The following is a 25,421-nucleotide window of genomic DNA, read 5'->3' as shown; positions in this document are numbered from 1 at the left end:
CCTAAAAAAAAGAAGAGCTTTAAGAAAATCCACAAATAAATACTTCCAGACAACAAACAGATTCAAAATTGGAATAGTTTAATTCTTACATTATTGCACAAATCCCTTAGAAACAAAAAAATGTAAAACTAGATAGTGCAACTGGCAAAAAAGTTTCCAATGAAAAAGTAACTAACCGCCCATTCACATGGTATGTTTTTCGACACGATAATTTATCCAAAACTGTAGTTAAATTCATTGTATCGAGGTTCTATCGTTTGAACATGCAGATTAAAACTGTCCGCCACCATACATTCATTGTTTTTATCGATTCTATAAAATAACCGAATCCGTGCCATGTGAATGGGCACCTATTTTATGCAGAACCATAAGGCGTTTACAATGGAAACTTTTTATTGTCCACGGCTGTACATATTTATGACATACCTACACCCCAACAAAAAATCCAGTTGGAAGGGATGACAATGCATGACTAGTTTGTTTCAAAGATCATTAAGAACTGGAACGCAATATGAAAAAAACTAAAAATTTAAATCAGTGGCGGCTCGTCAGGTGATGCTCCGCTTCACGTAAAATTTGCGCAATTTAAAATTATTTTTAATTTTATATAAATTTTATAATTTAGGTATAATTCTATATTGAAAATGTATTGTGTTTGTTTGTTTAATAAGCAGAAATAAATAGAATAGTTGCGCGGTGAACGCCTTCTAAAAAAACATTGTCTTCGTTGAGCGCAAAAATCAACCTCGTACCATACAACATATAGTATAGGCAAGTGACGCAGATCGAAATCAGACTGTATTGTGATGGCAACGAGGCAGCCAACACGGGAGCAAACTACGGTATGAGGGAACGAGTGACGTGGATATTGAAGCAGCATTGTAATCGCCCATTGCCTGCCTTTAATAGTTTATACGATATGCGTCGCTCAGTGCACGATTATAACGGTTCTTTGTTAATATTTCTTTTGTATAATAATTGTAGAAACTAGAAATGTTTCCTATGTATGATCCAGTACGTATTTTATTGGAAAATTGTGGACAAAAATGATTTTTTAAATTGCGAGACCCGTGCCTTATTCTTTCGATATGGAAAAAAAAAAAGTCAAAAGACAATGTGTACGCTCGGGAGTTTCGGAATGAATGGTATTCGGAGTATAAGTGGTTGTTTGAGTGTTTATTCAAAAAGACTTTTCTGTATGCTGTGTTAATTGTGGGTGTAAAGTCAGGCGTGTGGAATAAAAAGAGATTTAACAATTTTGGGACCGTCACGCAAGGTTGTCGTAACCAGAAAGCTTCTTTGGAATATACATGTATAGCGTGGGTTAATGTTCGCAGAAGTCCACAAGCCAAACTAATATTCCTATTTTTTATAAGATCTAAATGAAAATCCTTTTCACGAACGTCAGTTTTTCGGTAATATTGTAAATGCAATTAAAAATTTCCAGATTCATTTAAAGCCGTTTGACCTTGAAAATTTTCTTTTTCTTTTTTGTCAATGAATATACTTCACCTATTCTCAATATCACGAGCCGCCACTGATTTAAATGACATTATTCTTATAAAGTAAAAATATAACACCTTCAAATTGGAACAATATAACGCTCTAACCACAATTTTTTTCATTCACGATTTTCATATCATATTCATATTAGATATAGTGACAGTATTTTCAAAACTAATTAGCTGCTCTAATTTCAAATTATAAATAGCGGACGAAAAAAAAAATCACAAGAAATATATCAGTACCAGTGATGACTTACGAAAATGAAAGTGGTTTGATTTTAGGGGGTGATTTCTAGACACAGTAGAGAACTACCACAATGAAAAAATTTCATATGAAATTAGCGAAATAAAAAATAAAAATGGGGGCGACCAATCTCTAAAAGGGTTCACATATATTTGCAATATTTTTTTTCATAATCGTTTGAAGTTTGAAAAATCGTACATTACTTCCGAATTAAAATTTAAATACAAAGAAAAATTAGTTTTTCAAATAGAATATATTTTGCATTTACACGTGCAACCCTTTTCAAGATCTCAAGGTTGGCTGCCCCGATTGTAATCTTTTTTTCTACAAATTCATTCAAAAATCTTTTGCATCATGAAAATTCTTGCAAACTATCCCGTGAAAATGCCTCATTTACAAACTATGACCACTCGCATTGTCATGAGCCGTGATTTGTAGTTATGTGGGAGAAGAAACGGTATACCATTACTTTTAGCATCCTCGACACCTAACAATGTCGTTGTACACAAAATTAATGGCAAACAAATTTTCCAGTTTGTTTCCGTTTAAAAATATGTTAAGACTTGGAATAATACAAATCGTTCCTTACAAGACCTAGAATTTAATAAATTAACAAAAAAAATAAATACTGCTTTAGTGTAATTAATATCCTACATTTATACATTAAAATAACTATGTTACTACGTGATACTTGATTATTTCAAAAATAGGGCGTTCTTTAATTTTGCTTGAGTTTTGAGACAGATTACCCTTTCGTACGAGAATATCGTATTCTTTAGTAGGATCGGGAGGGGGAAGAGGGGAACGGATGGCTATTGCTATAGTATATGACCTTTGGAAATACAACCTTACTGGAATGTGTTTGTGTCTATCTTTCAATGTAAGACGCTTTAAATTTTTTCTCCTCGTTCTGAATATCCCCTTAAAAAAAGGGGCCGGGTCTCCCACTTTCTTTCCATCATAGGTCATATTCCAACGGGTCTATTTTTATATAAATTACCTATACATCGGATCTATTTACATTTAACTACACTAATCTATAATCTCAACGTATCACTCTAAGTTTCACCCTAACGGTAACTTTTAAAATAAATTAACACAGAAAGACAGGCTAAAATAATACTGGAAAAAGTTTCACTCGAAGCCTGCGGAAGCAGTTGTTACTGTTTAGCGAAAGTCTAAGCTGCGATTAAACGTGCGTTGATCTGCGCCTCGTCGATTATGCTGTTAATGTCATTTCTCTCTTCCAACTCGGCGTCTTGCAGCCACTGAGATATCTCGGTAATGTACATGTGACGCTGCAAAACGTCCCTCGTTCTCCTCCTCCTTCCGATATACGACACCACGCCCTTCAAATGAGTTAAAAAATCAATCCAAAGCTTAAATCGGAGCATCTGTGCTGTTTCAGCGGTTCACTAATTGTGGCAGCACGGAACTTCTGACCGATGTGTCGCCTGCTTATTTTCATTAAATTGACAAATATAAAACCGCTACTTACCCCTATTATGAAGTCTACTTGAAGCGTTTCCAGCAGCTTCGCATCCTGCACCTGCCTCTGAAGTGAATTCCAATCGACGACAACTTCCTCGTGTAACATTTGTTCCTCTAAAAAAATCACCGAATAGCATCGAACGTCTGTTTGGGGTCACATGAACTTACCGTCCCTTTTGGAGGTCTGTTTCTTGTACTGGATCCTAAACCGGAACGCCTCCAAAACCGAAGCGACAACTATAGTCAGAACGACCATGGTGAAGAGGTAGAACATCATGAAATAGACCCTCGAGTACGGATGCGAGACAGCAGCGTAAGCGTCCATTATTATGAACCAGTTATTCACAACCGTCAACTCGAACAGTGTAACCCCCGATACGAATAGGTTGGAGAAATTGTTTAAGTAGTAATACCCGATGCCGCTGGTGCTGCTGTTGGAGCTGTACTTGTAGAAGTCTTCTACCGTGGAGTTACTAGAACGATTTAAGTAAGTCTGGTAAGCGGCGGAATATAAAGACATTAACTTACACACAACAATTCCTCAGGTCGTACTGCGAGAACAACTCCATTCCGATAATGGCAAAAAAATAGTACATGACCATCATTACCACGGCTGTGGACCACATCAGTGGCGATAGAAGCACTAACGTGCCGAAGATGTCTCGATATCGCTTCTTCAACTTAAATAACCTTAGTAACCTGGGAAAAACGTTCATTACATAGCTAATAAAGCTTATACACGGTGTTTTAATACCTCAGTGGTCGTAGGACGACAACTATAGTTGCGGTGGGTTTTGTCAGAATCAGCAGAGAACCGGCCGTTGCCATTAGCGTAACGGAGAGATCGAATATGTTCCAACCCGACGAAATATACTCCGACCAACCCAATCCTACTATCCTCAAAGTTGCTTCTGCTGAGAATACTAAAAAAGCATTTATTTTAATGATTTGAAAAGTATATGACCGAGAAAACCTACGAGATAAAAACAAAAACGTGTCCCACGAAGCGCAAAAGTTTCTAGCACCGCTTTGCAATGAATCCGCTGGTTCCATTACCCGAATCAACATCGCCAAACCGTTCGCTATTATCAAGACATCTAGAAAGAAACAAAAATGAACAGAATTTTTTTATACCAGTAAATATATACAGAGCGTAACTTAAGTGGGGGTCATATTTATACAGAGGCTTCCTTAGTCACTTAATATACCGCCTTCATCGTCGCTTCCCTCTTAATGATCGCTAATTAGACAACAGACCTACACCACCGGAACCTGTTGGTGGCTTGCACCAATGAAAATCATTCCTTAGCTTTGTCACCGTTGATTCGCACTATCTCCCTGCACATGCGCTCTAGGTTGTCTACAATTCATGTATTTGTAATACATGAATATTACAGCGTGTGCGAGAATTAAAATGCATTTTAACCCTTTTATTGCTCCAGACGTATATATTCGCTAAAAATTTATAGGGCTCAAACTGCTCCAGACGGATTAATTCGCATGAATAGAATTGGATCAGGCTGCTCAAACCGTATATATTCGCAACCATGCGCATTGGTGACTCGGTTATTGCAATTGGTAAGGCGAAATTTTGCGGGCGAGCTTATACCGATTGTGACAAATATTTTTATGGAAAGAGGTACTGGTAATAATACCAAGATTGTTTATGTTTCTTTCAGTTTCTATTTAGTACATATACTGTATTTTATTCAAAATAAAATCGTAAAATTTATCGTAAATCGTAATTTACCACAACATAATGTAAAACTATAAGTGGTCTAACTGCTCCAGACGTATATATTCGCACGCGATAAACTTTCGCGCACGGCGCGGTAGCTACGTTCAGACGTATTGCGCAGCGAAAGGGTTAAGAAACTACTTATAACTCGACTACTTATTACATTAAAAAAAAAGAAACTAGACGCAATATATACCTCAAAAAAATATGGTGACTTTAAAATAACACGTCGCAAAATCACTCGAAACCTATCGGTTTTTACAAAATTATTTTCCATTGCAGTTTCACCCTCTGCCAACCCTTTAGTTTCATACATTTGGCTTCAAAGGTTAACATTAGGAAACACGGATAAAAGCGCACATACATTCGAGTTTGGGTGCTGCCCAGTGAAGGCGTAGACAAGAGTTTAAGCGCAGTTTAAAAAATAAATCATAATTCATTTGTCTGTTTGTAAAAAAACAGTGCTTATACCCTCTAAAAAACTGGCCTCCTTAAAGTTACGCCCTTTATATTTATAACATTTTTGTCCTCTTTGTCGCTACATGTGTTTACCTAAAAAAATTCCCTAAATTCTGTAGATAATCGTATATGAAGTTTAGTGTAAAAATAACATTGACAAGTAGATAAAACCAGTGGAATTAAGAAGTATCACTACCAATTATCAGATATTATCTGGATTACGTAAATTTGCAAGGTACTTACATACAATGTGCTCGAAATACTTCCAGGTAACCGTAGTTCTTGCCGCACGACAAAACATCCTCAACGGTGGCCACGCGGCTGTAAACCATAGATCGGGAGGATCCTTAATTCTCCACTTCAAAGTGATGGCATCGTAGATGTTTAAAAATTCATCCTGAGTTAGGAGACCGGTGTTTGACGCGTTCAGTTGTCGGAATATTAAAACGACGTCCCTTTGACCTTAAAGAAACAAGTTTTTTGCAAAAAATACAAAATATATTTTTCCCACACTCACTTATTTGCGGCGAGTAATATCTCATCAACCCTTGGAACTGCTTGAATCGCACGCTATCCGGCGACTGCTTGCTGACTAGTAGCCTAAAGGCGAGTTTGCAGGCTTGTCTTTTGTGAAGTAACAATTTGCGGAACTTATCCTTTTCGATTCCCGTGAACGTTTCGTACACTACGGCAAGCATCTACAAATTAAACCCGCTGTAAGTTAAGCGATCGGCCGGATATAGTATATTGAACCTACCAAATTCATAAGTACGTAGAGTACCGTTGAAATGTAACTTATGAAGAAAACGGCATTCCATTTGGAGTAGGCGTAAGCCGGCATCATTACGTCGGGAAAACTGAGACACTTATTAGTATAAATTATCAATTAAAGTACGAGAAATTAAAACAAATTTACTAGAAACGCCACACAGATTATTTTAAAACAATTTACGACATATCCATCTAACAAAATGAGGAAGAACGAAAATAATACTTACTTCGCAGTGGTTAGCAAGACAAACATACTAACGAAGCTGTCGCTTAAGGTTTTAAAGTACAGGTTCGTCTCGTAGTCCCCAAACAAGAAATATCCCAGTAAAGCATAGATACAGACAAAGAATAGAAGGAGGGCTAGCATGTCAAATATAGGCGGTAGTGACTGTAAAATTTGTCTTATGTATCTCCTAACGGCACCGCAGGCCCTGGTATCTACCAGGAAGATGGGTCGTAGGGCTCTGGTTACGCGGAAATGGGACGACTGTCGGATTAGGACCGCGATCGCTTCCAGGACCATTATGGTTAGCGTTATGCACTGCAATTTTGAAATAACTAATAAACAGCAGAATTTATGCAACGTTTCGACAATTTTGACGTTAAAATCGGTCAATGAACAAAAAACACTTATAATAGTGATTAAAACTTAAATTGAACAGAGGGCAGGTAAAATTTTTACATTATGTATGAAAACAGGAGAAAACACTATTCTATTTCTACTTCTAGAAAAGTTAACACAAAAATACAACACTCATTAGTCTGAACTCCATTGTAATATTTTATACTTGCCTTAACCATGGTGCGCTTGTGCCTCAAAATAGTAGTCCACCCTATCCATCTCAGTTTAAGCGCCAGCTCTACCCCGATAACACCCAGAGCTACCAGCTCCAAAGTCCCATGGATTCCGACAGGAAATTCGAATTTTTGTAACGAAGGGTTCTCTACGATGGCCAAAAGCAACAGGATGATCGAGAATAAAAGGTCAAGGCCGTAGTACCAGGAGTTGTGAACTAAGAGGTAGGCAGGTAACGCTGACGGGTGTCGGGGGTGGGAGTCGAACTTTTCATTGTTTTCGCCTTCCTTAAAAAAAATTTAAAGATTCGTGGTACCCTTAATAATTTTTATGATTATGTAAAATGGTACTTTTATTAAATTTGTTAAAAATATTTGCTGCAGTTGTTCTATGTCTATAAAGGCATGCTTTTAATTACGTTATAAAATTTTGTATCAAAATAAATGACGTCAAACTTGATAGACTATTACGTCATTTTCAGTAAGTCTACAATCCGTATTACTTTTACATCACTATCTCTGACTTATAAATCCACATACGCCAAAGATTTATCATCGGTGAGCTTCAAGATTAATATTTAATCTGCAAGTAAAGCAATTAATCATAAAGAATAAAATTTGACGGGTTAGATATAATAAAAAGTCTAATTAGGCAGGTTTTCATGTGGAAAAAAGTTTCAAATATAAGAAATTTCACTTATATAAAACAGAATAAAATAAATAACTCTTGTTTAGATATTTCAAAATTATTTATTTAAGAGAGATAGCGAGGTTCACTTTCAGATTGGGCACATTTTCATGTGGAAAATGTATTTCTGTATCAGTCCTAGAATGCATACAATCTACTTATGCAAATATGACACATTACTGTTTAAATAACAATTAAAATAATTAAGATAACAATAAGTTTGTCAGAGAATATTTTTAAATTATAACAAGTAGAAAAAAAACCTCTTGAATTTAGTAAGATTGTTAAAGTATTTTTGTAAATTATCTGATATTGTGGAGTATCTACCACATTTTGAAATATTTTCTATGCATTTTATTTAGATATGACAGACTCGCTTTAGTTTTTCTGATGTACAAACCGTTAATATGATAAATGAAAACCATACAAGCTAACACGACATTAATCTTTACTTCCCAAAATGCCTTAGTACTAAGAAATTTTTTTTAAATCATTAAAATTAATGTTACAAAAAGCACAATTTTATATTGTATTAGATTTCAGTTAAAAAAACTGCTAAACAAATATTCAAAAATTCCAAATAACATGTTCTTATGATTTGTTTGACAAAAAATATTTGAACTTTATTTATTTTTCTATTTACTTTTACAGCTATAACTTGGTACACCCTGTATATGTATACAAGCATATTAGCAAAAATCAAATAAGAAAAACGTTGTAATCAAATTTTGAAAAGAACTAAAACACTAATTAATACAATTTTGGGTACATACCTCCAAAAAAATAGCCGCCTCATGGTAGTTCATCTCCCAGTGGTCAGTCTCGGAATTGTCATCTCGACTAAGGCTCGACCTGCTGCCCATTTCATCGATGGGATCTGCAAATTTGAATTATTGTTTGCACTCTAGTGTTTAACTAAACTGTATTGGTTATATTTAAAAAAGCTAAGTAAGTGTTATTTTAATTATATTTACAAACGTACAAAGAAACATAGCTCTTTCCCACACGTTTCATACCATAAAGATCCAAGTACATACTGTGTTGCCGGTAAATAAGTAATAAGTAAATATGAAGTTCTTATCAGTAAAAAATATAAAATAAAATACACAGTGAGCGAAACTGAATTTTATATGTCATGTTCATAAGATTCATATTCTAACCTCAATTTAGATAAAAAAAACTTGAACTAATAAGAAACGTGAAAGTTAAATTACCCTTACTTGTGACATTAGAGCCGTAGGAAACATTGTGGATGTCTTCAGCAATTCGTTTATATCCATCATCGTCAGGAGACTCCCTGTTGGAAGCCATTTATATTTGGAACCAATTAGAAACTGTCAAAATAGAACAAATTTAGTCATTTTTACGACACTGCGTATAAGAGGTTGCATACGCTTGAGGTACACCGCCAGGAAAACGTTTATTTAAAAATTATTAATTTCCAATTAATTACCCAATTATTTGCATGTACTTTTCCTTCAATATTAGAAAATGCATTAATTATTTTATTACTAAGCTTTAAAATAAATACTGAAATATTGTACTCGTTTTGGTTGAATGGTTATACTTGCAATTATAATTTTTTTTACAGGAACAAGTAATTACTTTTCTAAGAGGCAAATTTTTGTACAATGTCGTAATAACATTTATTATTATAATAATGATTCACTAGTATTTATTGATCAGAAATGCGGTAGCAATAAACACACTTATTGCACTAATAACTTTTAAATGACCTGATTCTTCTGTTGAAAACACCTATTGTTTGTGTTTGTATATAAAACAAACGGATCTCGTTATACTTTAAGGACGGGATTTTGTACAAAAAATATTGCCCAGCGTGAGTCACGAAACGGGACCCCGGCAGGTGCTGTTCTAGCGGCCAACGCTTCAAGTCTAATAATTCTGCTGCACCGGATATTCGTCCGATTTTTCAGGAACGGCTCCAATTTTTGTACATACAATCTTATAAGGAAAGAGAGTAAATCAGTAATAGATTATCGAGGACAATAATATTTTTTTATTGAGTAGGCAATAATTTTTAGTTAATAAGCTTAAACAATCTTATAATTACTATTCCTTCATTATAAAAACAGAAATACGGTTTTTAAAATTACATGTAGTTTCTTCTTCAAAAGTGACCTTAAAACACGTATAACATGGAATAGTCAACAGTCTAATGTTTATATTTTCACATTAACAATCCGATAATGTAAATTAACTGCTATTTTCAGTAAAAAAAATATATACCTAACCTGAAATATTTTTTTACTTTGACGAGTCGTTTTAACTTAAAAACACTGCTTAATTACTAAAATATATAGAATCTTGCTACTAATTGCGTTTGGAGAATAATATGTATAGGCATAAAATATATATATAATATTACTGTATGTATTTAGTCCATTGAAATGAAGGCTGAACCTCCATTTTTTCCTCTGTCGATCAAACCTGGGCGCAAATATGTTTTCGACCCTCAGGAATCCGAATCCGCAAACATTTTTGACCTAGGTGATCAGGCAAGGGGTCAAAAGGTCAAAAAACCCGTAAAAAATAAGGTTTTTCGCAAATATCTCGTAAACTACGGCAAGTAGCAAAAAAATAATTGCACCATCGTGTTCCCAGGGAAATTACGATTATAAACAATTAAAAAATTTATTTAAGAAAAATTTTTGTTTTTAAAAAACAGATTACCAAGACAATAAAATGGCAAAAAAAATGTTTCAAAAATATTAAACTTGTCCATTTGTTTATAACAAATTTATAAACAAATAACGTTAAAAAGTTTTTAGCTAAGCTAATAAACGCAATATATTAATAGAAAAACAACTAAAATCAAACATTTGGTAAAAAAAAAATTTATAACATTTCCCGGATTTTTCATTTTTTGTTAACTTTAAAAAATCATTATAAACAAATGAAAAAACTTTTATAAACTTTTACAACGGAATCTTGTTTATTATGTATATAAAAAGACCTCCCAGAAAGAAAAAAAATTTTAGATACATTATTTAAAGTTTTACAACAAGTTTTATGAAAGATTAGGACCACGAAAAATTAGTTCATTAACAATTGAATAACTTTAACATAAGTCAAGTTAAAAATTATTTTCCAACTGGGCTGTGTTCCTTCAAGTGTCTAGATGACACTATAATTTATTTAGATTTTTAAATTAATATTGAATACTATAAAAAAATTATTTTGTGTTGCACACTTTGCTTGGCGGCGACGCGACGACGCGGAAACCGCCGCCGCCGCGCGGAGCTATATTTTCAACGTCAAATTAAAATTATAAATAATGGAGCTACAATTCCTGACTTATTTTGCTGAAATTTTCTCCTCTTTCAGGATCTTTTTTGAAATTTCAGCTATCTTCAATATTTTTTTAGTTATAGTTAAAAAACGGAGACTCCCTTTTTTCTCTTCGTTTTTTGTTTATAACAATTGCTATTTTTAATTGCGGATAAATTTAAAAATACTTCTTTCTCTGAATATAATTCCGAATCCAATGTACTAACAACCATATTTTTAGGATTACAATAACTATTTTTCGCAAAAAAAACTCACTTCTCGACTAGACTAGTGGTTTCCTTCTTATCGGTAAGTAGCTACTGATTTGTAGATTGAAACAGAAATCTACCTGAGCCAGACCAATTTTTAAGCTGTAAATTTATTTTGAAACTACCAAGGCTACAATATAAATAACGATTTTATGTGGGACACCCTGTACGTAAAATTTAATCTTTATTCTTAATAAAGAAAAATTAGTACATATTATTGGTTTTTTATGCGTTATATTTTCGTACTACTTAAGCTTTACAAAATCTTATTACTTAGGTACCTACCTACTTTTAAAATATTACCCATATTTATATATCAAAGATAATATCAGACCATTATGGGTCCCATATTCTGTAAATAGTGTTTTCCGCAAAGACAAATAATTTCAAACATTTAATAACTGAATAATCTAAAGCTTATCAAATAATAGGAATGTTATGTCATGCCACCTGAGTATTTTCAAAGACGCCGGCCGCAGTAAAACGAATAAACAGGTGCAAAAAACGATCAAACCATTAAGGTTTTAGGTACTGAAATCTACGAAAATACTATCTTTTTTATATATAATTCCACATGTAAATATTCTTATAACATTTACTTGCTTAGTCCTACATATAAAATTGTTTACTTTTTATAAGTACGTGAAAATAATTGTTAAAATGTGGGGTTAGGATAATAGCAAACGCATGTTTTGCAAACGCTTTTTTTTAGTTATTATTTTATTTGGGTAAATTTAAACGGTAACCATGAATAAACAAAACATCAAGGATTTTATTTTTGTGCTTACCCCTACTTTTGTTCTACACGTTTTACTTTTAAAGATTTCAGTACCTAAAAACGCCAGAAATTTCACTATTTCTCGGCCAATACAATTTACAATAAACCAACTCTGTGTTTTCGCTTTCATTTTCAAGGGTAGCGACACCTGTGACAGATTATACAAACTAATTATATTTACAAATTCTTGTAGAAGATAGAAACCGCTAAAATTCTGGTTTAAATATAGAATAAACATGGAGTCGTGTGTAAAATGTTGTCATCTTACTTGAGGACACAAATTATAGAATTGTTAATAAATATTAATCTGAAAATTAAATACAAATGATCCTAAGTGTCCGTTCTAGTGAGTGAAGTAGTTTGGTTATTGTGCCTGACTTAGTTCCGTCGTAAATGCAATATATTGTCAGACTAACAGTATGGTTAAAATTGAGGTACTTTGGCATTTATTTAAATTATTCTTCTGTTCTCATGAACATTGAAATTTATCTCACTCACTAGCGGGAATCATTGCGAATACATTGATATATAATAATATTCAATTATGTTAGTTTCTTCGATGATTTGTGTCCTCATCTGAAGCTCTGTTACACGGTAAAAATATACATACTAAATCGCCCCCTTAATAACTGTGTCCGTGTGACACAGTTATTGTGTTTCATTGTGGGAATCACTGAACCATTTCTATTGGCGCGAAATGGTTTGCAGCAGGAAATGACCTGTAATCAGTAGTAAATACTAGTCTAGGGAATAAAAGAATTATTAATTATTATATCAAATATGTATTCATATGTTCACAGGGTGGGCTGATTCTAAATGAGCTTCTCAAATTTTCCAAGATATAGAAAAAAAAATTATAATTTCATTTTGATAAACTCGAAACATTTCCGAACGTTATTAAGATTAATTATTTATAGAGTTTTATTCAAATTTTCGAAGCAGTTGAGAGAAATAAACGTATCAATATTATTTTTAATAAAAGAAAATCTTTTTAAATGCACTCATCTTTCGCGTATTGCAGTGTCGGATTTACATACAGGATGATTCATTAACAATGGGAAAATCGAAAGCTGAAGATACTACACGTGAAATAGTGACCATTGGCGCAAACATGCCTTATCCGAAAGTTATGATAGTTTCGGAAATATAGGGTGTTGAAAGTTAAAATTTTAAATCGCTTTTTTGCGATTATTCTGAAAATATGTAGGCTAGGAACTTGAAAAATTATGAGGGCGCCACTTACTACCAATTTTACCGAAAATTTAGTTAACTTTTTACCCTTTATGTCTAACATATGAAACTTGATATAAAATCTGAAAGACTAATGAATAGCAACCAACACCTTTTATCAAAACTTCTATAACTCTGCTGAACAAATAATTAGAGTTAAAGCAGTATCTACACTATACATTGAGGAAAATTAACAGATTATACCATTTACTCACTATAGTTTAATGATATTAAATAAAAATAAAATGTCATTGTTTCTGCAGCAGTTTCAAACTATGTTAAATATAACTACCTACTCTGCTACTTAAATTATTGTCACATAGGTAGCTACTTTCTGCCTTCTATTCAGCGAGTATAAGATCGCAAATCAATTGGTCAGATATCGCTGATAGTTTCAAATCAGTCCCCAATTTCTATAGAAAGGGACCCAAGACACAATATATATACTTACCTCATCAGTAGGTTATTTTATGCTTAATATCGTAACAGTTAATGTTGTGTGAGACAGCAGTGAAATTTCTCTAAAATTACGAAATTTAAAATATTATGAACTTAAATAAAATCGCTTCCCCTGTTTTAAATGGATTTGAAGTAATTGCATAGTTAAATTACATTAAAAAAATATTTCTTTAAATATACTGAAATTTCAATTATGTGAATTTCAAAGAATTTTTGAATCTATTGAGAAAATTTAGTTATTTCTGATATTTCATTGATTTAAACTATTAAAATATTTCTAAAATTTCATACAAAATTTGATTTAATTAAGTACTTAAATTTAAATAAATTTGTGATGCAAAGGGTTTTAATATTTTTCAAAAAATTGAACAAATCCTAGTAATTTTTTTTTGCTATTTACGTAGATTATTTATTTTGATTTAAAAACTGTAAATGTTAAAAAAAATAATTTATTTTCTCCAACTGCCCCTAAAATTAGTCTGTAATTTGATTCTAAACAATTTTTTTTGATAAAATTTTACAATACCTTTTCTTATCGGTGAGATACAAGATTTTAACTAATGAGTTTTGAATATACAGGATGTCACGCTTAAATGTGATACAAGCCTGTAGCTTCTTTGTTTTTTGACCGATTTCAAAATTTTTTTTTAGAATGTAGGATAGAAAAACTATCTAACTGTAGTGCTGCTGTTTTTATTAATGCAATTCACGGCCAACTAGGACGTGTTTTTTGTCGTCAAAACAGCTAATTGGTAACAGCTTTTTTTTCCAAAAAACAGACTACGTAACGTATTCTTATTCAGCATCCCTTAAAATGTCTTATCACCAAGTTTCACCAAATTCGATACATTTTCAGATGAGCACTAGTTGTCCGTGTATTGCATTAATAAAAAACAGCAGTATTACAGTTAGATAAAATTTTTTTACCCTACATTCCATAAAAAAATTTTTGAAATCAGCCAAAAAATAAAAAAGTTACAGGCTTGTATTACTTTCACATCATGGAGTGCTCGCCTGAAGATGTATCGAATTTGATGAAACTTGGTGGTAAGACATTTTAAGAGATGCTGAATGAGAATACGTAGTTTTTTGGAAAAAAAATCGCTAATACCAATCAGCTTTTTTGATGTCAAGAAAACGCATACTAATTAGCCGTGAATTGCATTAATAAAATAAAAACAGCAGTTAGATGGTTTTGTTTATTCTACATTCCCAAATAAAAATTTTTGAAACTGGCCAAAAAATAAAGAAGTTACAGGCTTGTATCATATTTAAGCGCGACACCCTGTATATATATATGAAATATTTCAATTATTTATACCTACTTATGAAAATTTCAAGTAATTTTTAATATATTGAAAAAATGGAGTTATTTCTGAAATTTATTTATAAAATTTTGTTAATTTAAACATTTAAAATATTCTAAAATTTTAAATTTCATGCAAAATTTGAATGAACTACTCGAATTTAAATAGTTTTAATATTTTTCTAAAAATTAAACAAATCCTGGTAATGTTTTTTTGTAATTTACTGAGATTATTTACATATTTTGATTAAAAAAAATAATTTATTTTCTCCAGCCGCCCCTAAAATTAGTATGCGACCATAAAGTTCAATTCTAAACAATTTTTCTTGATAAAATTTTACAATATCTCTCATTATGGGTGAACTATAAGGTTTTAACTAACGAGTTGTGGATGGTGAAAAAATATGGCCTATACAGTTTTTCAGGGGATGTTTTCTATGCTCACAAAGAGAACTTTTATAGAGAAACATTGTTTGAGAAATAAAAAATTAACATTGCTATTCAAGAAAAGGGTGTGTTGCTACTCGTTACCTATCGCTTTAAGCCAACTAGTCGGTAGGTGGCCGAGCAGTTCAAAGCGTCAATACTTGAATGGATCAATGCCACTGTCGCAAGTTCGATCCCCACTGCCGTAATACAGTAGATCAGCTATATTCGTAGAGAGGAATTAGGCAACCTCTCTGTGCGTATGGTAGGGTGGAAACTTTGGCTTGAATCAATGTGCGAGATTGATACTAGTCAGTGTTTGATCATCCCTCTAATTAATGAGGTTTTCCTCATTCCTGCACTGAATGGTGGTTAAGTGTCACCAATGTACGTCGTTCCATGCGACCTACTGAATAATATGTCGTCCTCTCTCCCGCACAAATCTCCGACTTCTGGGCTAATGTTGGGAATTCTCGCATTTTTCAATGTTGTTTATTTGACATTTTCATGATGGTATGGTATGTTTGTGTCTTCATTATTAAATTTCTGTGCGACAGTTTGAGAAAAAGTGTACGAATCAAGAAAGTTCATTTGGTTACAGCTTAGTTTTTGTAAGAAAACGGTAAGGCTGCAAAGAGACGACATTAAATGGATAAAGTCAACCGATAAATATTGAATCTTAATCAAAAACCACTTCGGAGTGAGAAACAAGATTTCAAGTATGTCATATGCGGTGAAAATCAGATGAGTGAATATTATATTGACTAATTTTCATTTATTTAGAGTTCTATTGGATGACTTGCTACTGTTTATAGTTTATTTTATTAAAAAAAAAATATTTTTTTAATGTGAGACAATGGCTTCCTAAAAATGAGTTGGCGGGGTATAAAAAATTACGATAAAAAATGTAAAAACAAAAGTTTTTAAATAATTTATTTTTATTAATAAACATCAAATTGAAATAAAAACCTCCTCAATATCTAATTACATACTTTATTTTCAAAAACTTGTGAACCGTTAAGGTACAAATACAAAGTAAAACAAAAAACCTACTGTATAAAACTATTTATACACAGCGTTCTTATTTTTACAATTTACCGTTTCTACTCAATGCATCAGACGGTACAACCGTGATGACACATAAACGAACTATTAAAGAACAAAAAATAAAGATAACCAGTTAGTATAAACTAGGATTACTAATACTCGACTAAATATTCCTTTAAACCTTCAGTGAAAACGATCTGCTTCTCCTTCTCGACATCCTCGTCGTCTGCGTGCACCTCCGACACGTGATAATTCAACAGATACACTCGAGCGAAGGACTCGTGACAGACGTGGCACTGGTATTTCTTCTCGTGGGTCAACATGTGACTGTCCAACTCCTCTTGGCTCTGCGTCCGCTTCCAACAGACCGTGCACCTGAAATTAATCGCAACGGTTCTTTTTGTTCGTATACAGGCTGTTAATGAACTTATGTCAGAAGTTTAAAGGGGTGAAAAAGGAGCAAAAACTGAGTTAACCGATTCACAAACTTGTATCTGAAGTTTAAGGTCATAGAGAAAAAAGCTAATTAAAAATGTGGTTAAAACTGTTTTGAAACTGCTGAAATGCATGTATTTTATCGCGGCGAGTACTGACAAAAAATTCTGTAACACTTTTTACGAGTTTGTAGGTTTTTTATGAAGCCAGACTGTATTCGAAAGTCAGTTTGTAATACATTGTTGTAGTGATTGCTGTACTGTTTTTCGAGAGTACATTTAATAGCCGTATTTCCAAGTTTTCTTTTGAAAATGGCGGAAGTATTTAGCAATCGCGAATGTTACATGTTCATAATTTATGGCGAAGCAAACGAAAATGCCCACGGAGCTTGTCAAGTGTACCATGCAAGATATCCTGAACGACGTGCCCCTGCACCAGAAATATTGCACAGCAAGTAAATATTTCCCATCCTGTTGTGTGGCGCACATTACGAGTTGTACCCATTTCATATTCAACATATTCAAGTGCTTACTGCAGAGGATTTTCCACTACGTCGAGGTTTCCGCGAATGATTGCTTCACGATCATGCAAGAAATCCTCAATTTACAGCGCAGATACTTGTTACAGATGAAGCATGTTTCAATCGAAATGGTGTACGTAATGTCCACAACACTCACCACTGGACTATCGAAAATCCACACGAAATACGTCGCGGTGCCTTTCAGAAACAGTTTTCAGTGAACATGTGGGCCGGTATCGTTAATGACACTTTAATAGGACCTTTTGAATTGGCTAGACGTTTAGACGGTGCTTCATATCTAGATTTTTTGCAAAATCGTTTGCCGGAGTTATTGGAAGACGTGCTATTAAATATTCAGCAAAATATGTGGTTACTGCATGATGGAGCGCCCGCTCACTTTTTTGGGAAAGTGCGCAACTTTCTAAACATTACTTTTTCCGATCGCTCGATAGACCCTCCCCCGGTCCTAGGACCTTTTGTGGGGATATGTGAAAATTGTTGTGTATTCCATGGAAGTTCGTCACATCGACCAACTGCAACATCGTATTGCCAAAGCTTGTAATACGATTCGAAAGGACGTGCAAGCGAATTGGATACGTCGCACTGAAGCTTGTGTGCAAGCAAATGGTGAAATTTTCTATGAAAATCAGTAGTTCTCAAAAGGTTGCAATGTTAAGGTAAGTCAGATTTTAAAATTACATTTTACTCAACACAAATCATTGTATGACATAACGGACATGCAGCAAAAATATCTGAGATAAGTTCATTAACACCCTGTATATATAAAGAAATTGAAAAGTTGATCCTTGACATATTTGTGGAGTAGATTAGTTAATTTCTGCCCATACCCACAAAATTGCCAACCATGAACACAAAATAAAAACCGCTATACGAACGAGAATGTGGCGTGGCGCCCAACGTGGGGCCACAGGCGACCGAACAAGAACACTACGACATATTTTCTATGAACTATTTTATGAAGTTTTTCAAAAATAGTGATCCTGATTGAAACCATCAATATCAACTGTTTTAGTGGGATAATAGTTTATAAAACGCAACAATGTTTAATTCATTTAATTCATAGGTAATGTTTTGGTGTTGTTTTATACCATCTTCGGAGCTTTATAAATACTTTTCTAAATTTGTTGAAAACGTGCAATTAAAATTCTCTTTAAATACAAAATCGTCTAGTTTTAGATATGGATATCGAACAATTTTTTTTTAATTTGAGGAACACTGTGTATTTAAAACAGTTAAATTATTGCAAAATATAAACATGTTTGAAGAAATTTTAGTTTAGTCTCATCATTAATTATCGTTTTACCTGTATTTACTCAACGGATCGTCGTGTATTTTCTCATGTCTCTCCCTGTTCTTGTTTGTCGTAAACGTCAGGTTGCACACGGAACATCTAAACCTCCTAAGGTTCGTGTGGGTGGTTAAGTGGAGTTTCAGCAGATACACGTCCTTAAACACCTTTCCGCACAGTTTACACTTGATCGGTTCTGAAAAAAAAACAAATTTTGTTATACTCGTCGTGGTGCTGTCACTTCAAAACCCCATTTTTTCCAAAAATTTCGTGTGTTGAAAAATCAGTGCTAAATAAAATATAGCTTATTTTACGTGCCGGTCTTTGTCGAGTGTGACGTGATTACAAGGAAGCAATTTCTTTGAAAGATCACATTTTTACAAAATCATTTTTGTTGCTGACTTACCGCCATCTGCCTTTGTGTAACGGAACTTTCTCCTCGGCCCTTTCATACATTTTTTACACTGGGTCGAGTCGCTGCAACTGTTATGCCTCCTTAGGTAATCCAATCTCGCAAATCTTTCACCGCAACGCTCGCACTGGTACGGTTTTATATTTGCGTGTTTCAACCTGAAATTCAAGATAAAAAGTAGCGGCAGTATTAAAATAGTATCTGATAGATACTTAGATTCTAGAATCCATGTTTATAGTTCAACTAAAATGCTTGAGAGTTGAATGACCTCTGACTGTGAATTAATCATTGATTATATGATAATTATATATTGATGAGGATTTTTTGTTTTGTTCGACTGAAGCACTTTTAGATGATCTATAACACACAAATAACTGTGTTATTTAACATTTCCATTTATATTTCTTTAATAATAATAACTGTGTTATTTAACATTTCCATTTACATTTTTTTAGAAACTAAGACATATTTTATATAGGAGGCATCCCACGCCAAATCGACCACTTTTAACCCCGACCCCTTTCGATTTGGCTGAAACTTTTTTATTGTTTTCTACCTCATTGAAAACCTGTGAAAATTTTTTCACCTGACTCAAAAAAAGTTATAAATTTAAAAAAAAATAACTCAAAAACTGTGTTATTGGGACGTTTTTTTTTCAAAATTTTTGTTTTTAAATATATTTTTTGAAAAAAAATTGATCGAAATTATCTGGACCTATCTTCACTGCTTTTTTTTCAATTTTCGGAAAAAAACGAAAATATCTCGATTATTTTTTCTTATAAAAAAACTGACATTTTTTCAGTGGTTTTTTGTTCTATTTTTTTTATTCATTGAAAAAAAAATTTTTTTTTTCAAATTTAGCTTATTTCACACTATTTTGAAAATGTATATAGAATTTCAAAAAGTCAAAAGAGGATGGTTTCAAATGATTTATTTGAGTTCATATGCGTTGCTCGTCTTTTTTTAAAGCCCATTGTTCATCCGAAAATGGACCAAATAACAACTTTTATTGTTTCATTTTCTTTGTTTTTGGATGTAGTTTTCGAAAAAAAATTATTCAAAACGATCTATTTTTTTCTCAACTTTTAAAAAAAATCGAAATTTTTTTCATGTTTACTACTCAATTATTTCTTTCATATATATTTTTTCCAATTTTGGGATTCTATATGTATTTTCAAAAATTTTCAAAATGGTATGTGAAATAAGCTAAATTTGAAAAAAAAAAGTTTTTCAATAAAAAAAAAATAGAAAACGAAAAAACACCATTGAAAAAATTTGCGGATTTATAAAGAATGTCAGTTTTTTATAAGAAAAAAATTTTTTTAAATGAATCGAGAAATTTTCGTTTTTTTTTCGGAAATTAAAAAAAAAACAGTGAAGATAGGTCTGGATAATTTTGATCTATTTTTTTTAAAGTACATTTAAAAACAAAAATTTTGAAAAAAAACGTCCCAATAACTCAATTTTTGAAAAAGTTATGGTTATTTTTAAAAAAAGCTATTTTTTCAAAAATTCATAACTTTTTTTTGAGTTGGGTGAAAAAAATTTGAAAAAATTCTCAGAGGTTTTCAATGGGGTAGAAAACAAAAAAGTTTCAGCCAAATCGAAAAGGGTCAGGGTAAATAGGGGTGGAATGCCCCATAGGAACTAACCATGGCAGTGGACAATAAAATATTCGAATAGACACTTTTATATCGTAGATTGTGCAAAGAAATTGTTCAATCTCGACCAAAAAAATTGGGTGCATAACAATTAAATTTTTGGACAATTTTTTCCCTTTTTATGACTGGTATTTTATTAGAAATGTGTGAATACACACACTAGTACAACATGTGCTTCATATCATGCATTTTTCTTAATATTTCTATCATTGGATTTTCTATAAGGTTTCGTATAAAATCTTTGCTCTTTGCTGATCAATTTTTTTATGTCAATGTCCATACTAACATAAACAATATCATACATGTTCTGTCCTCTGAAATAATCTTCAAATTGATCAAAAAATCCATCAAATTGGACAAAATTTGTCAAATTGGTCAAAAAATGGAATAGAATGATATCGATGGAGTCAAATTGAATTGGATTAGCGCATTCAATCAATGAAATCGAATAAAATGGAGTCAAATTAGTCAAAAAATGGAATGGATGGGTCAAAAAGTGGAATCTGTTTTGTTGTAACTACATTACTGACCATCTACGTATATTCAATTTTATTGTATTAATTTTCACCGACAAAATATTCGGTTAACAAACTGTCTGCCTCTGATAATTCTGGATAATTAATTTTGACGTTAATCACGGACAAAGTATGTTCCAATACACCAAATACCCAATTAACAGTAATCAACAATCGTAACACAACACATAATTAATAACGGATGACCTTAAATAATAAACGATGGCAAAGACAACAGAGAGTCAGCAACCGCCTGTTTTGTCAATGAATGATGAAACATCAACATACCTATGCAAACGCAAGTTATTTAAAAAAATATTTTGCCACTGACTGTTTTAACGAAATAATGTTCACGTTCCGTCATGGCCCCACGTTGGGCGCCATGTTCTTGTTTGGATGATCGGATTTTTTGTTTTTTTATTTTTTTGGCTCGCCGTTGGTAATTGTACAAGTATGGCTCGAGAAACTTATTTTTATTTCACGTGAGTCATTTTGGGGGGTATAAATAGGTGTTCCGATACGTAAATAAAAATTCACGAAATATTATTTTATATTAGGATCTGCCTCCGAGTCTGTAACAAAACAAAAAAAACACCGAAATTCTCTTACCTGTAGTGGCTATCCAAACTCGTCTTGGACGAGAAATTCTTGTCGCAAACCGTGCACAGGTACTCCCGGATGTAGTCATGATAGACCTGCTTGTGCTTGTTGAGCCTCTTTTTGTCCGTGAAGCAAGCGTCACATATCTCGCATATAAATTTCTTGATGATCGTCAGCATCGAGTGGTCGTCTTGCTCCAAATGCAAATTAAGCTCTTCGAACGTGTCAAAGCTGCGACCGCACTCCCCACAATCGTTCATTTCAGAGCTGATATGCGTCTTCGTGTGACTAGTCATCGATTTCTTCGTTTTAAACGCCTTGTTGCATATTTCGCAGGAGTACAAGTCGGGATGTGTCTCCAAATGAGCGTCCAAGTCTTCCTTCGCGTTGAACCTATAGAAATGCCGAGGGTGTTTTAAATTTCTATGCAATGTCTAGAAATGACTGAAAAAAAATTAAGTGGTGGAATTTTATGGAAGACGTTTCATAGAAATCGAGAAAAAGGTCTTGTAAGAAGAAAACTAACACTTAAGTTTCTCCTGGGCATTGGCGGCCTTACCTTTCAGGGCAAATAGTGCAGTTGAACCCATGCACCCTCCTTTTGTGCTCGAACAGGTCCCCCAGGTAGAAAAACTTATTGCAGCACTGTTTACATGTATACGTGCCCTGCGGTGCGGACTGGACCCCCTTTTCCGGGTGGCTGCCCTGTACGTGTAGATTGTAAGCCGACTTCGAGGCGAACAACACCTCGCAAGAATTACATTTGTAATAGATCTTCTCCTCCTGCTTCAGCTCCCTGTTGGCTTGTTTTATTATACCGTGCTCTGCCTTCGCGTGGATGTCTAAGGCGTTTTCCGATTCGAACGTCTGTGCGCATGTGAAGCACTCAAAGAGGTACTCGTCTGCGGACGCCAATGTTGGGTCGTCGTTGCTTAACAGATTCCCGGCTGTCCCGGACTCTTCTGTTTCCATGAATGTGGGGTTCTCGGTCTTTAATTGTGGCAACACCAACTCGGACACCATGTAGTCGTGATCTAATGTAACGTGGGTCGGTTCTTGGGGTCTGAACTTCACTTCGGTCTCTAAATAAAGATTTATGACTTAAATACTAGCAGAAGGTATATTCTTAATGGCCGTGGAGGCTTCTATGTACGGTCATTTGGTCCATGACCTCCCACACAAGTGATTACTAGAAATTGGCAAAAATTTATATTTTAAAGTATAAACAGGGTGTTCCTTAATGAAATGCATCGTAGGACCAAAATAATTTTATTTGGGAGAAAAACCATTGGCGTACCATTTTTTTCTTTAATAATACTGCTACCTACCTCTAGTTCCATAAACCGCCACTGCGCAATGAAATTATCAAATATCTTACCGTCAACCTCTTCCTGATCTTCCTCGAATTCATTCAGCAACTCGGTTTCTACTCTTATGCAGTTATCGATGAAATCCACACAAAACTTAATGCTCGTATTGCACTGTTTGCAAACTACATCTTCATCGCACACCGTAGAAACCTGTCGAAGTTACAAAGTCATAAAAGTATATTTCATATAGAGAAAAACAAAGTACTTACCATTTGCGGAAGGAGGTAAATCAGTAACTCTCTCAACGTTTCACCAGACGGTTCGAGAGTATATAACGGAATACCTTCTTCGGTATCTACGATGGAAAGGCAAGTTCTACATCTCAATAAATCTGAGTTTAAAAATTCTTCTGGAGGTTCTTTGGTGTTTTTATCTTGGAAATGTTCAGGATCTGGGACAGAGCTACTAAAATAAAAGTAATTGATAAACACTCATAAGTCAAACTAGTTATTACATTATTAGTACCTCAATCCATTTTCAGACCCAGTATAATTTATATTTCCGTCCCCTTTCTTGACTTTCAGTGATTCTTTTTCATCTTCTATCCAAGTATCATTTGTATCATTAATTGCAGCCAAAGGTGCTTGGTTTTCATTGACTGCAATAAATTTTTGGCTACAATAAAAAAAATTGTGTTAATTTGAAATTACTGAAAAACATTATATTTACCTCCATTCTGATGAATCCTCAGACACAATCATAACATTTCTTGTATTTAAAGGCATTTCTTCATCTGCCACTTCACTGGAATTTGTTCCCATTATCGTGCTCAAAACATTATTGACCACGCGTAATGGCATTGTGTTTTTATCTGACCCATACTCTGGACTGGAAAAAGAAAATATTTTTAATTTTGCCAAAGAAATAAAGTGAATTACCTCCACCTGGTTCCATCTTCGGAAACTATTATAATGTTGTTGCTGTTCAAGGAAATCCTACCACTTTCATTTTCATCCGAATTGAATAGTGAATTCATCTTAACTAATTCCAAAGGATTATCTCTTTCATACACTGGGCCTAAAAGAAATAATATTTAATTAAATAATAATAATAAGTAAAAAACTGCAGACTAGTAAGGGATTTGGAAAGCTTATCACTGGAATGTAAAAATATACTAGGTTCGCAATGTGCCCTTATTCAAAATGGAAATAATCAAATATAATTGTCAAAATGAATTTAATCAGGTTAGTAACCTGGTCCTTCTGAACGTGCTCAGCAGAAATTATTCTCGACTATTCAGAAAACTTGTTTATTATTATTAATAGTAACAATATTATTAGTCCTCTGTTTAAACAGTTACTAACCTATTCGTTCATACCGTTGTAGATTTCGTAAAGTTGTGATAACGTTTAGCAACCGTTTCACTTACAAAGAGGCGTGGAAAATTCCAGTTCTTTCCTGTCGATAAATTTTGCTAATGGCACCAATATCTAATTAATATATTTCCTTCAAAAATAAATAAGCAAAACAAACCTTCCTAAAATTTTAAAGTAGTTTAACAACCACAGAACACAAATATCGTTTAAAAGAAAAAGTTGAACTTGAGCACCGTAATCCACGAAGCACGAAGCCAAACGGGTAGAGAAATGAAATAATGGAGTAATGGAGAAGCACGGACAGCAGTGCCTCTGTGGCACGAACCATGAACCTAGCGGAGAGATTGCGTGTGCGCAGTGTATATTTATTGATGCATGGGTGTCAGTGCATTAAGGATCACCCATACGGGCGTGAAATTGGCGCAGCGTACTTTTCGCAGTAAATAATTCGCAAGCGGCATAAGTGAAATTTCATGTCAATACATAAGCGTTGTACAAATTGCCTCTTTTCAATATTTTTATCTCATTGTTCATTCAAATATCAAAATTAAGCTGCCATTTGCGTGTCATTGTCACGTCATGCTACAGTTTAAAAAATAGTGGTTTTTTAGTTCTTCTGTAAAATAAAAAATTTTGAACATATACCTGAATAAGTTACTAAATTAAAGATACCATAGTTGCTATTTGTAGTATTACTTCTGCATATGAGCTCAACAGATAAAAAACCTAAACGAGAAGCTAAACGCCTTTCTTACGGCGCAAAATCCACAAGCGTTAGCAAAGTTA

General features: G+C 33.5%; 2 protein-coding genes across 7 annotated transcripts; both read right to left on the bottom strand.

The window, feature by feature from the left end:
• Positions 1 to 1,511: 1,511 nt before the first annotated feature.
• Positions 1,512 to 9,015, bottom strand: LOC108904164 (two pore calcium channel protein 1). Of its 2 annotated transcripts, none has more exons than XM_018706601.2 (13): positions 8,912 to 9,015; positions 8,465 to 8,568; positions 7,001 to 7,291; positions 6,436 to 6,749; positions 6,195 to 6,294; positions 5,955 to 6,135; positions 5,681 to 5,899; positions 4,218 to 4,337; positions 3,995 to 4,163; positions 3,769 to 3,939; positions 3,409 to 3,713; positions 3,248 to 3,354; positions 1,512 to 3,098 (listed from the first exon to the last, which is right to left on the bottom strand). In XM_018706601.2, exons 1-13 carry the CDS (start codon positions 9,000 to 9,002, stop codon positions 2,928 to 2,930), a joined length of 2,343 nt encoding a protein of 780 aa, XP_018562117.1. In that variant the 5' UTR covers positions 9,003 to 9,015; the 3' UTR covers positions 1,512 to 2,927. The 2 variants fall into 2 exon arrangements, with proteins under 2 accessions (XP_018562117.1, XP_018562124.1); XM_018706608.2 differs by lacking the exon at positions 8,912 to 9,015 and adding an exon at positions 8,674 to 8,728.
• Positions 9,016 to 16,425: 7,410 nt separating this feature from the next.
• On the bottom strand, positions 16,426 to 24,935 carry LOC108904435 (oocyte zinc finger protein XlCOF6-like). 5 transcript variants are annotated; one of them, XM_018707005.1, is made up of 12 exons: positions 24,793 to 24,935; positions 24,624 to 24,733; positions 24,198 to 24,336; positions 23,989 to 24,147; positions 23,785 to 23,934; positions 23,529 to 23,724; positions 23,328 to 23,469; positions 22,509 to 23,031; positions 21,959 to 22,342; positions 19,168 to 19,331; positions 18,777 to 18,957; positions 16,426 to 16,872 (listed from the first exon to the last, which is right to left on the bottom strand). In XM_018707005.1, the coding sequence occupies exons 3-12, from the start codon at positions 24,293 to 24,295 to the stop codon at positions 16,650 to 16,652; spliced, it is 2,220 nt and encodes a 739-aa protein (XP_018562521.1). In that variant the 5' UTR covers positions 24,296 to 24,336; positions 24,624 to 24,733; positions 24,793 to 24,935; the 3' UTR covers positions 16,426 to 16,649. The 5 variants fall into 5 exon arrangements, with proteins under 5 accessions (XP_018562521.1, XP_018562512.1, XP_018562537.1 ...); XM_018706996.1 differs by having other exon boundaries at positions 24,624 to 24,935; XM_018707021.1 differs by having other exon boundaries at positions 23,529 to 23,721; positions 24,624 to 24,935.
• Positions 24,936 to 25,421: the final 486 nt, after the last annotated feature.

Source organism: Anoplophora glabripennis, unplaced genomic scaffold, assembly GCF_000390285.2.
Source record: "Anoplophora glabripennis isolate ALB-LARVAE unplaced genomic scaffold, Agla_2.0 scaffold13, whole genome shotgun sequence".
NCBI lineage: Eukaryota > Metazoa > Arthropoda > Insecta > Coleoptera > Cerambycidae > Anoplophora > Anoplophora glabripennis.
This window is presented reverse-complemented; position numbering and strand designations above follow the sequence as displayed.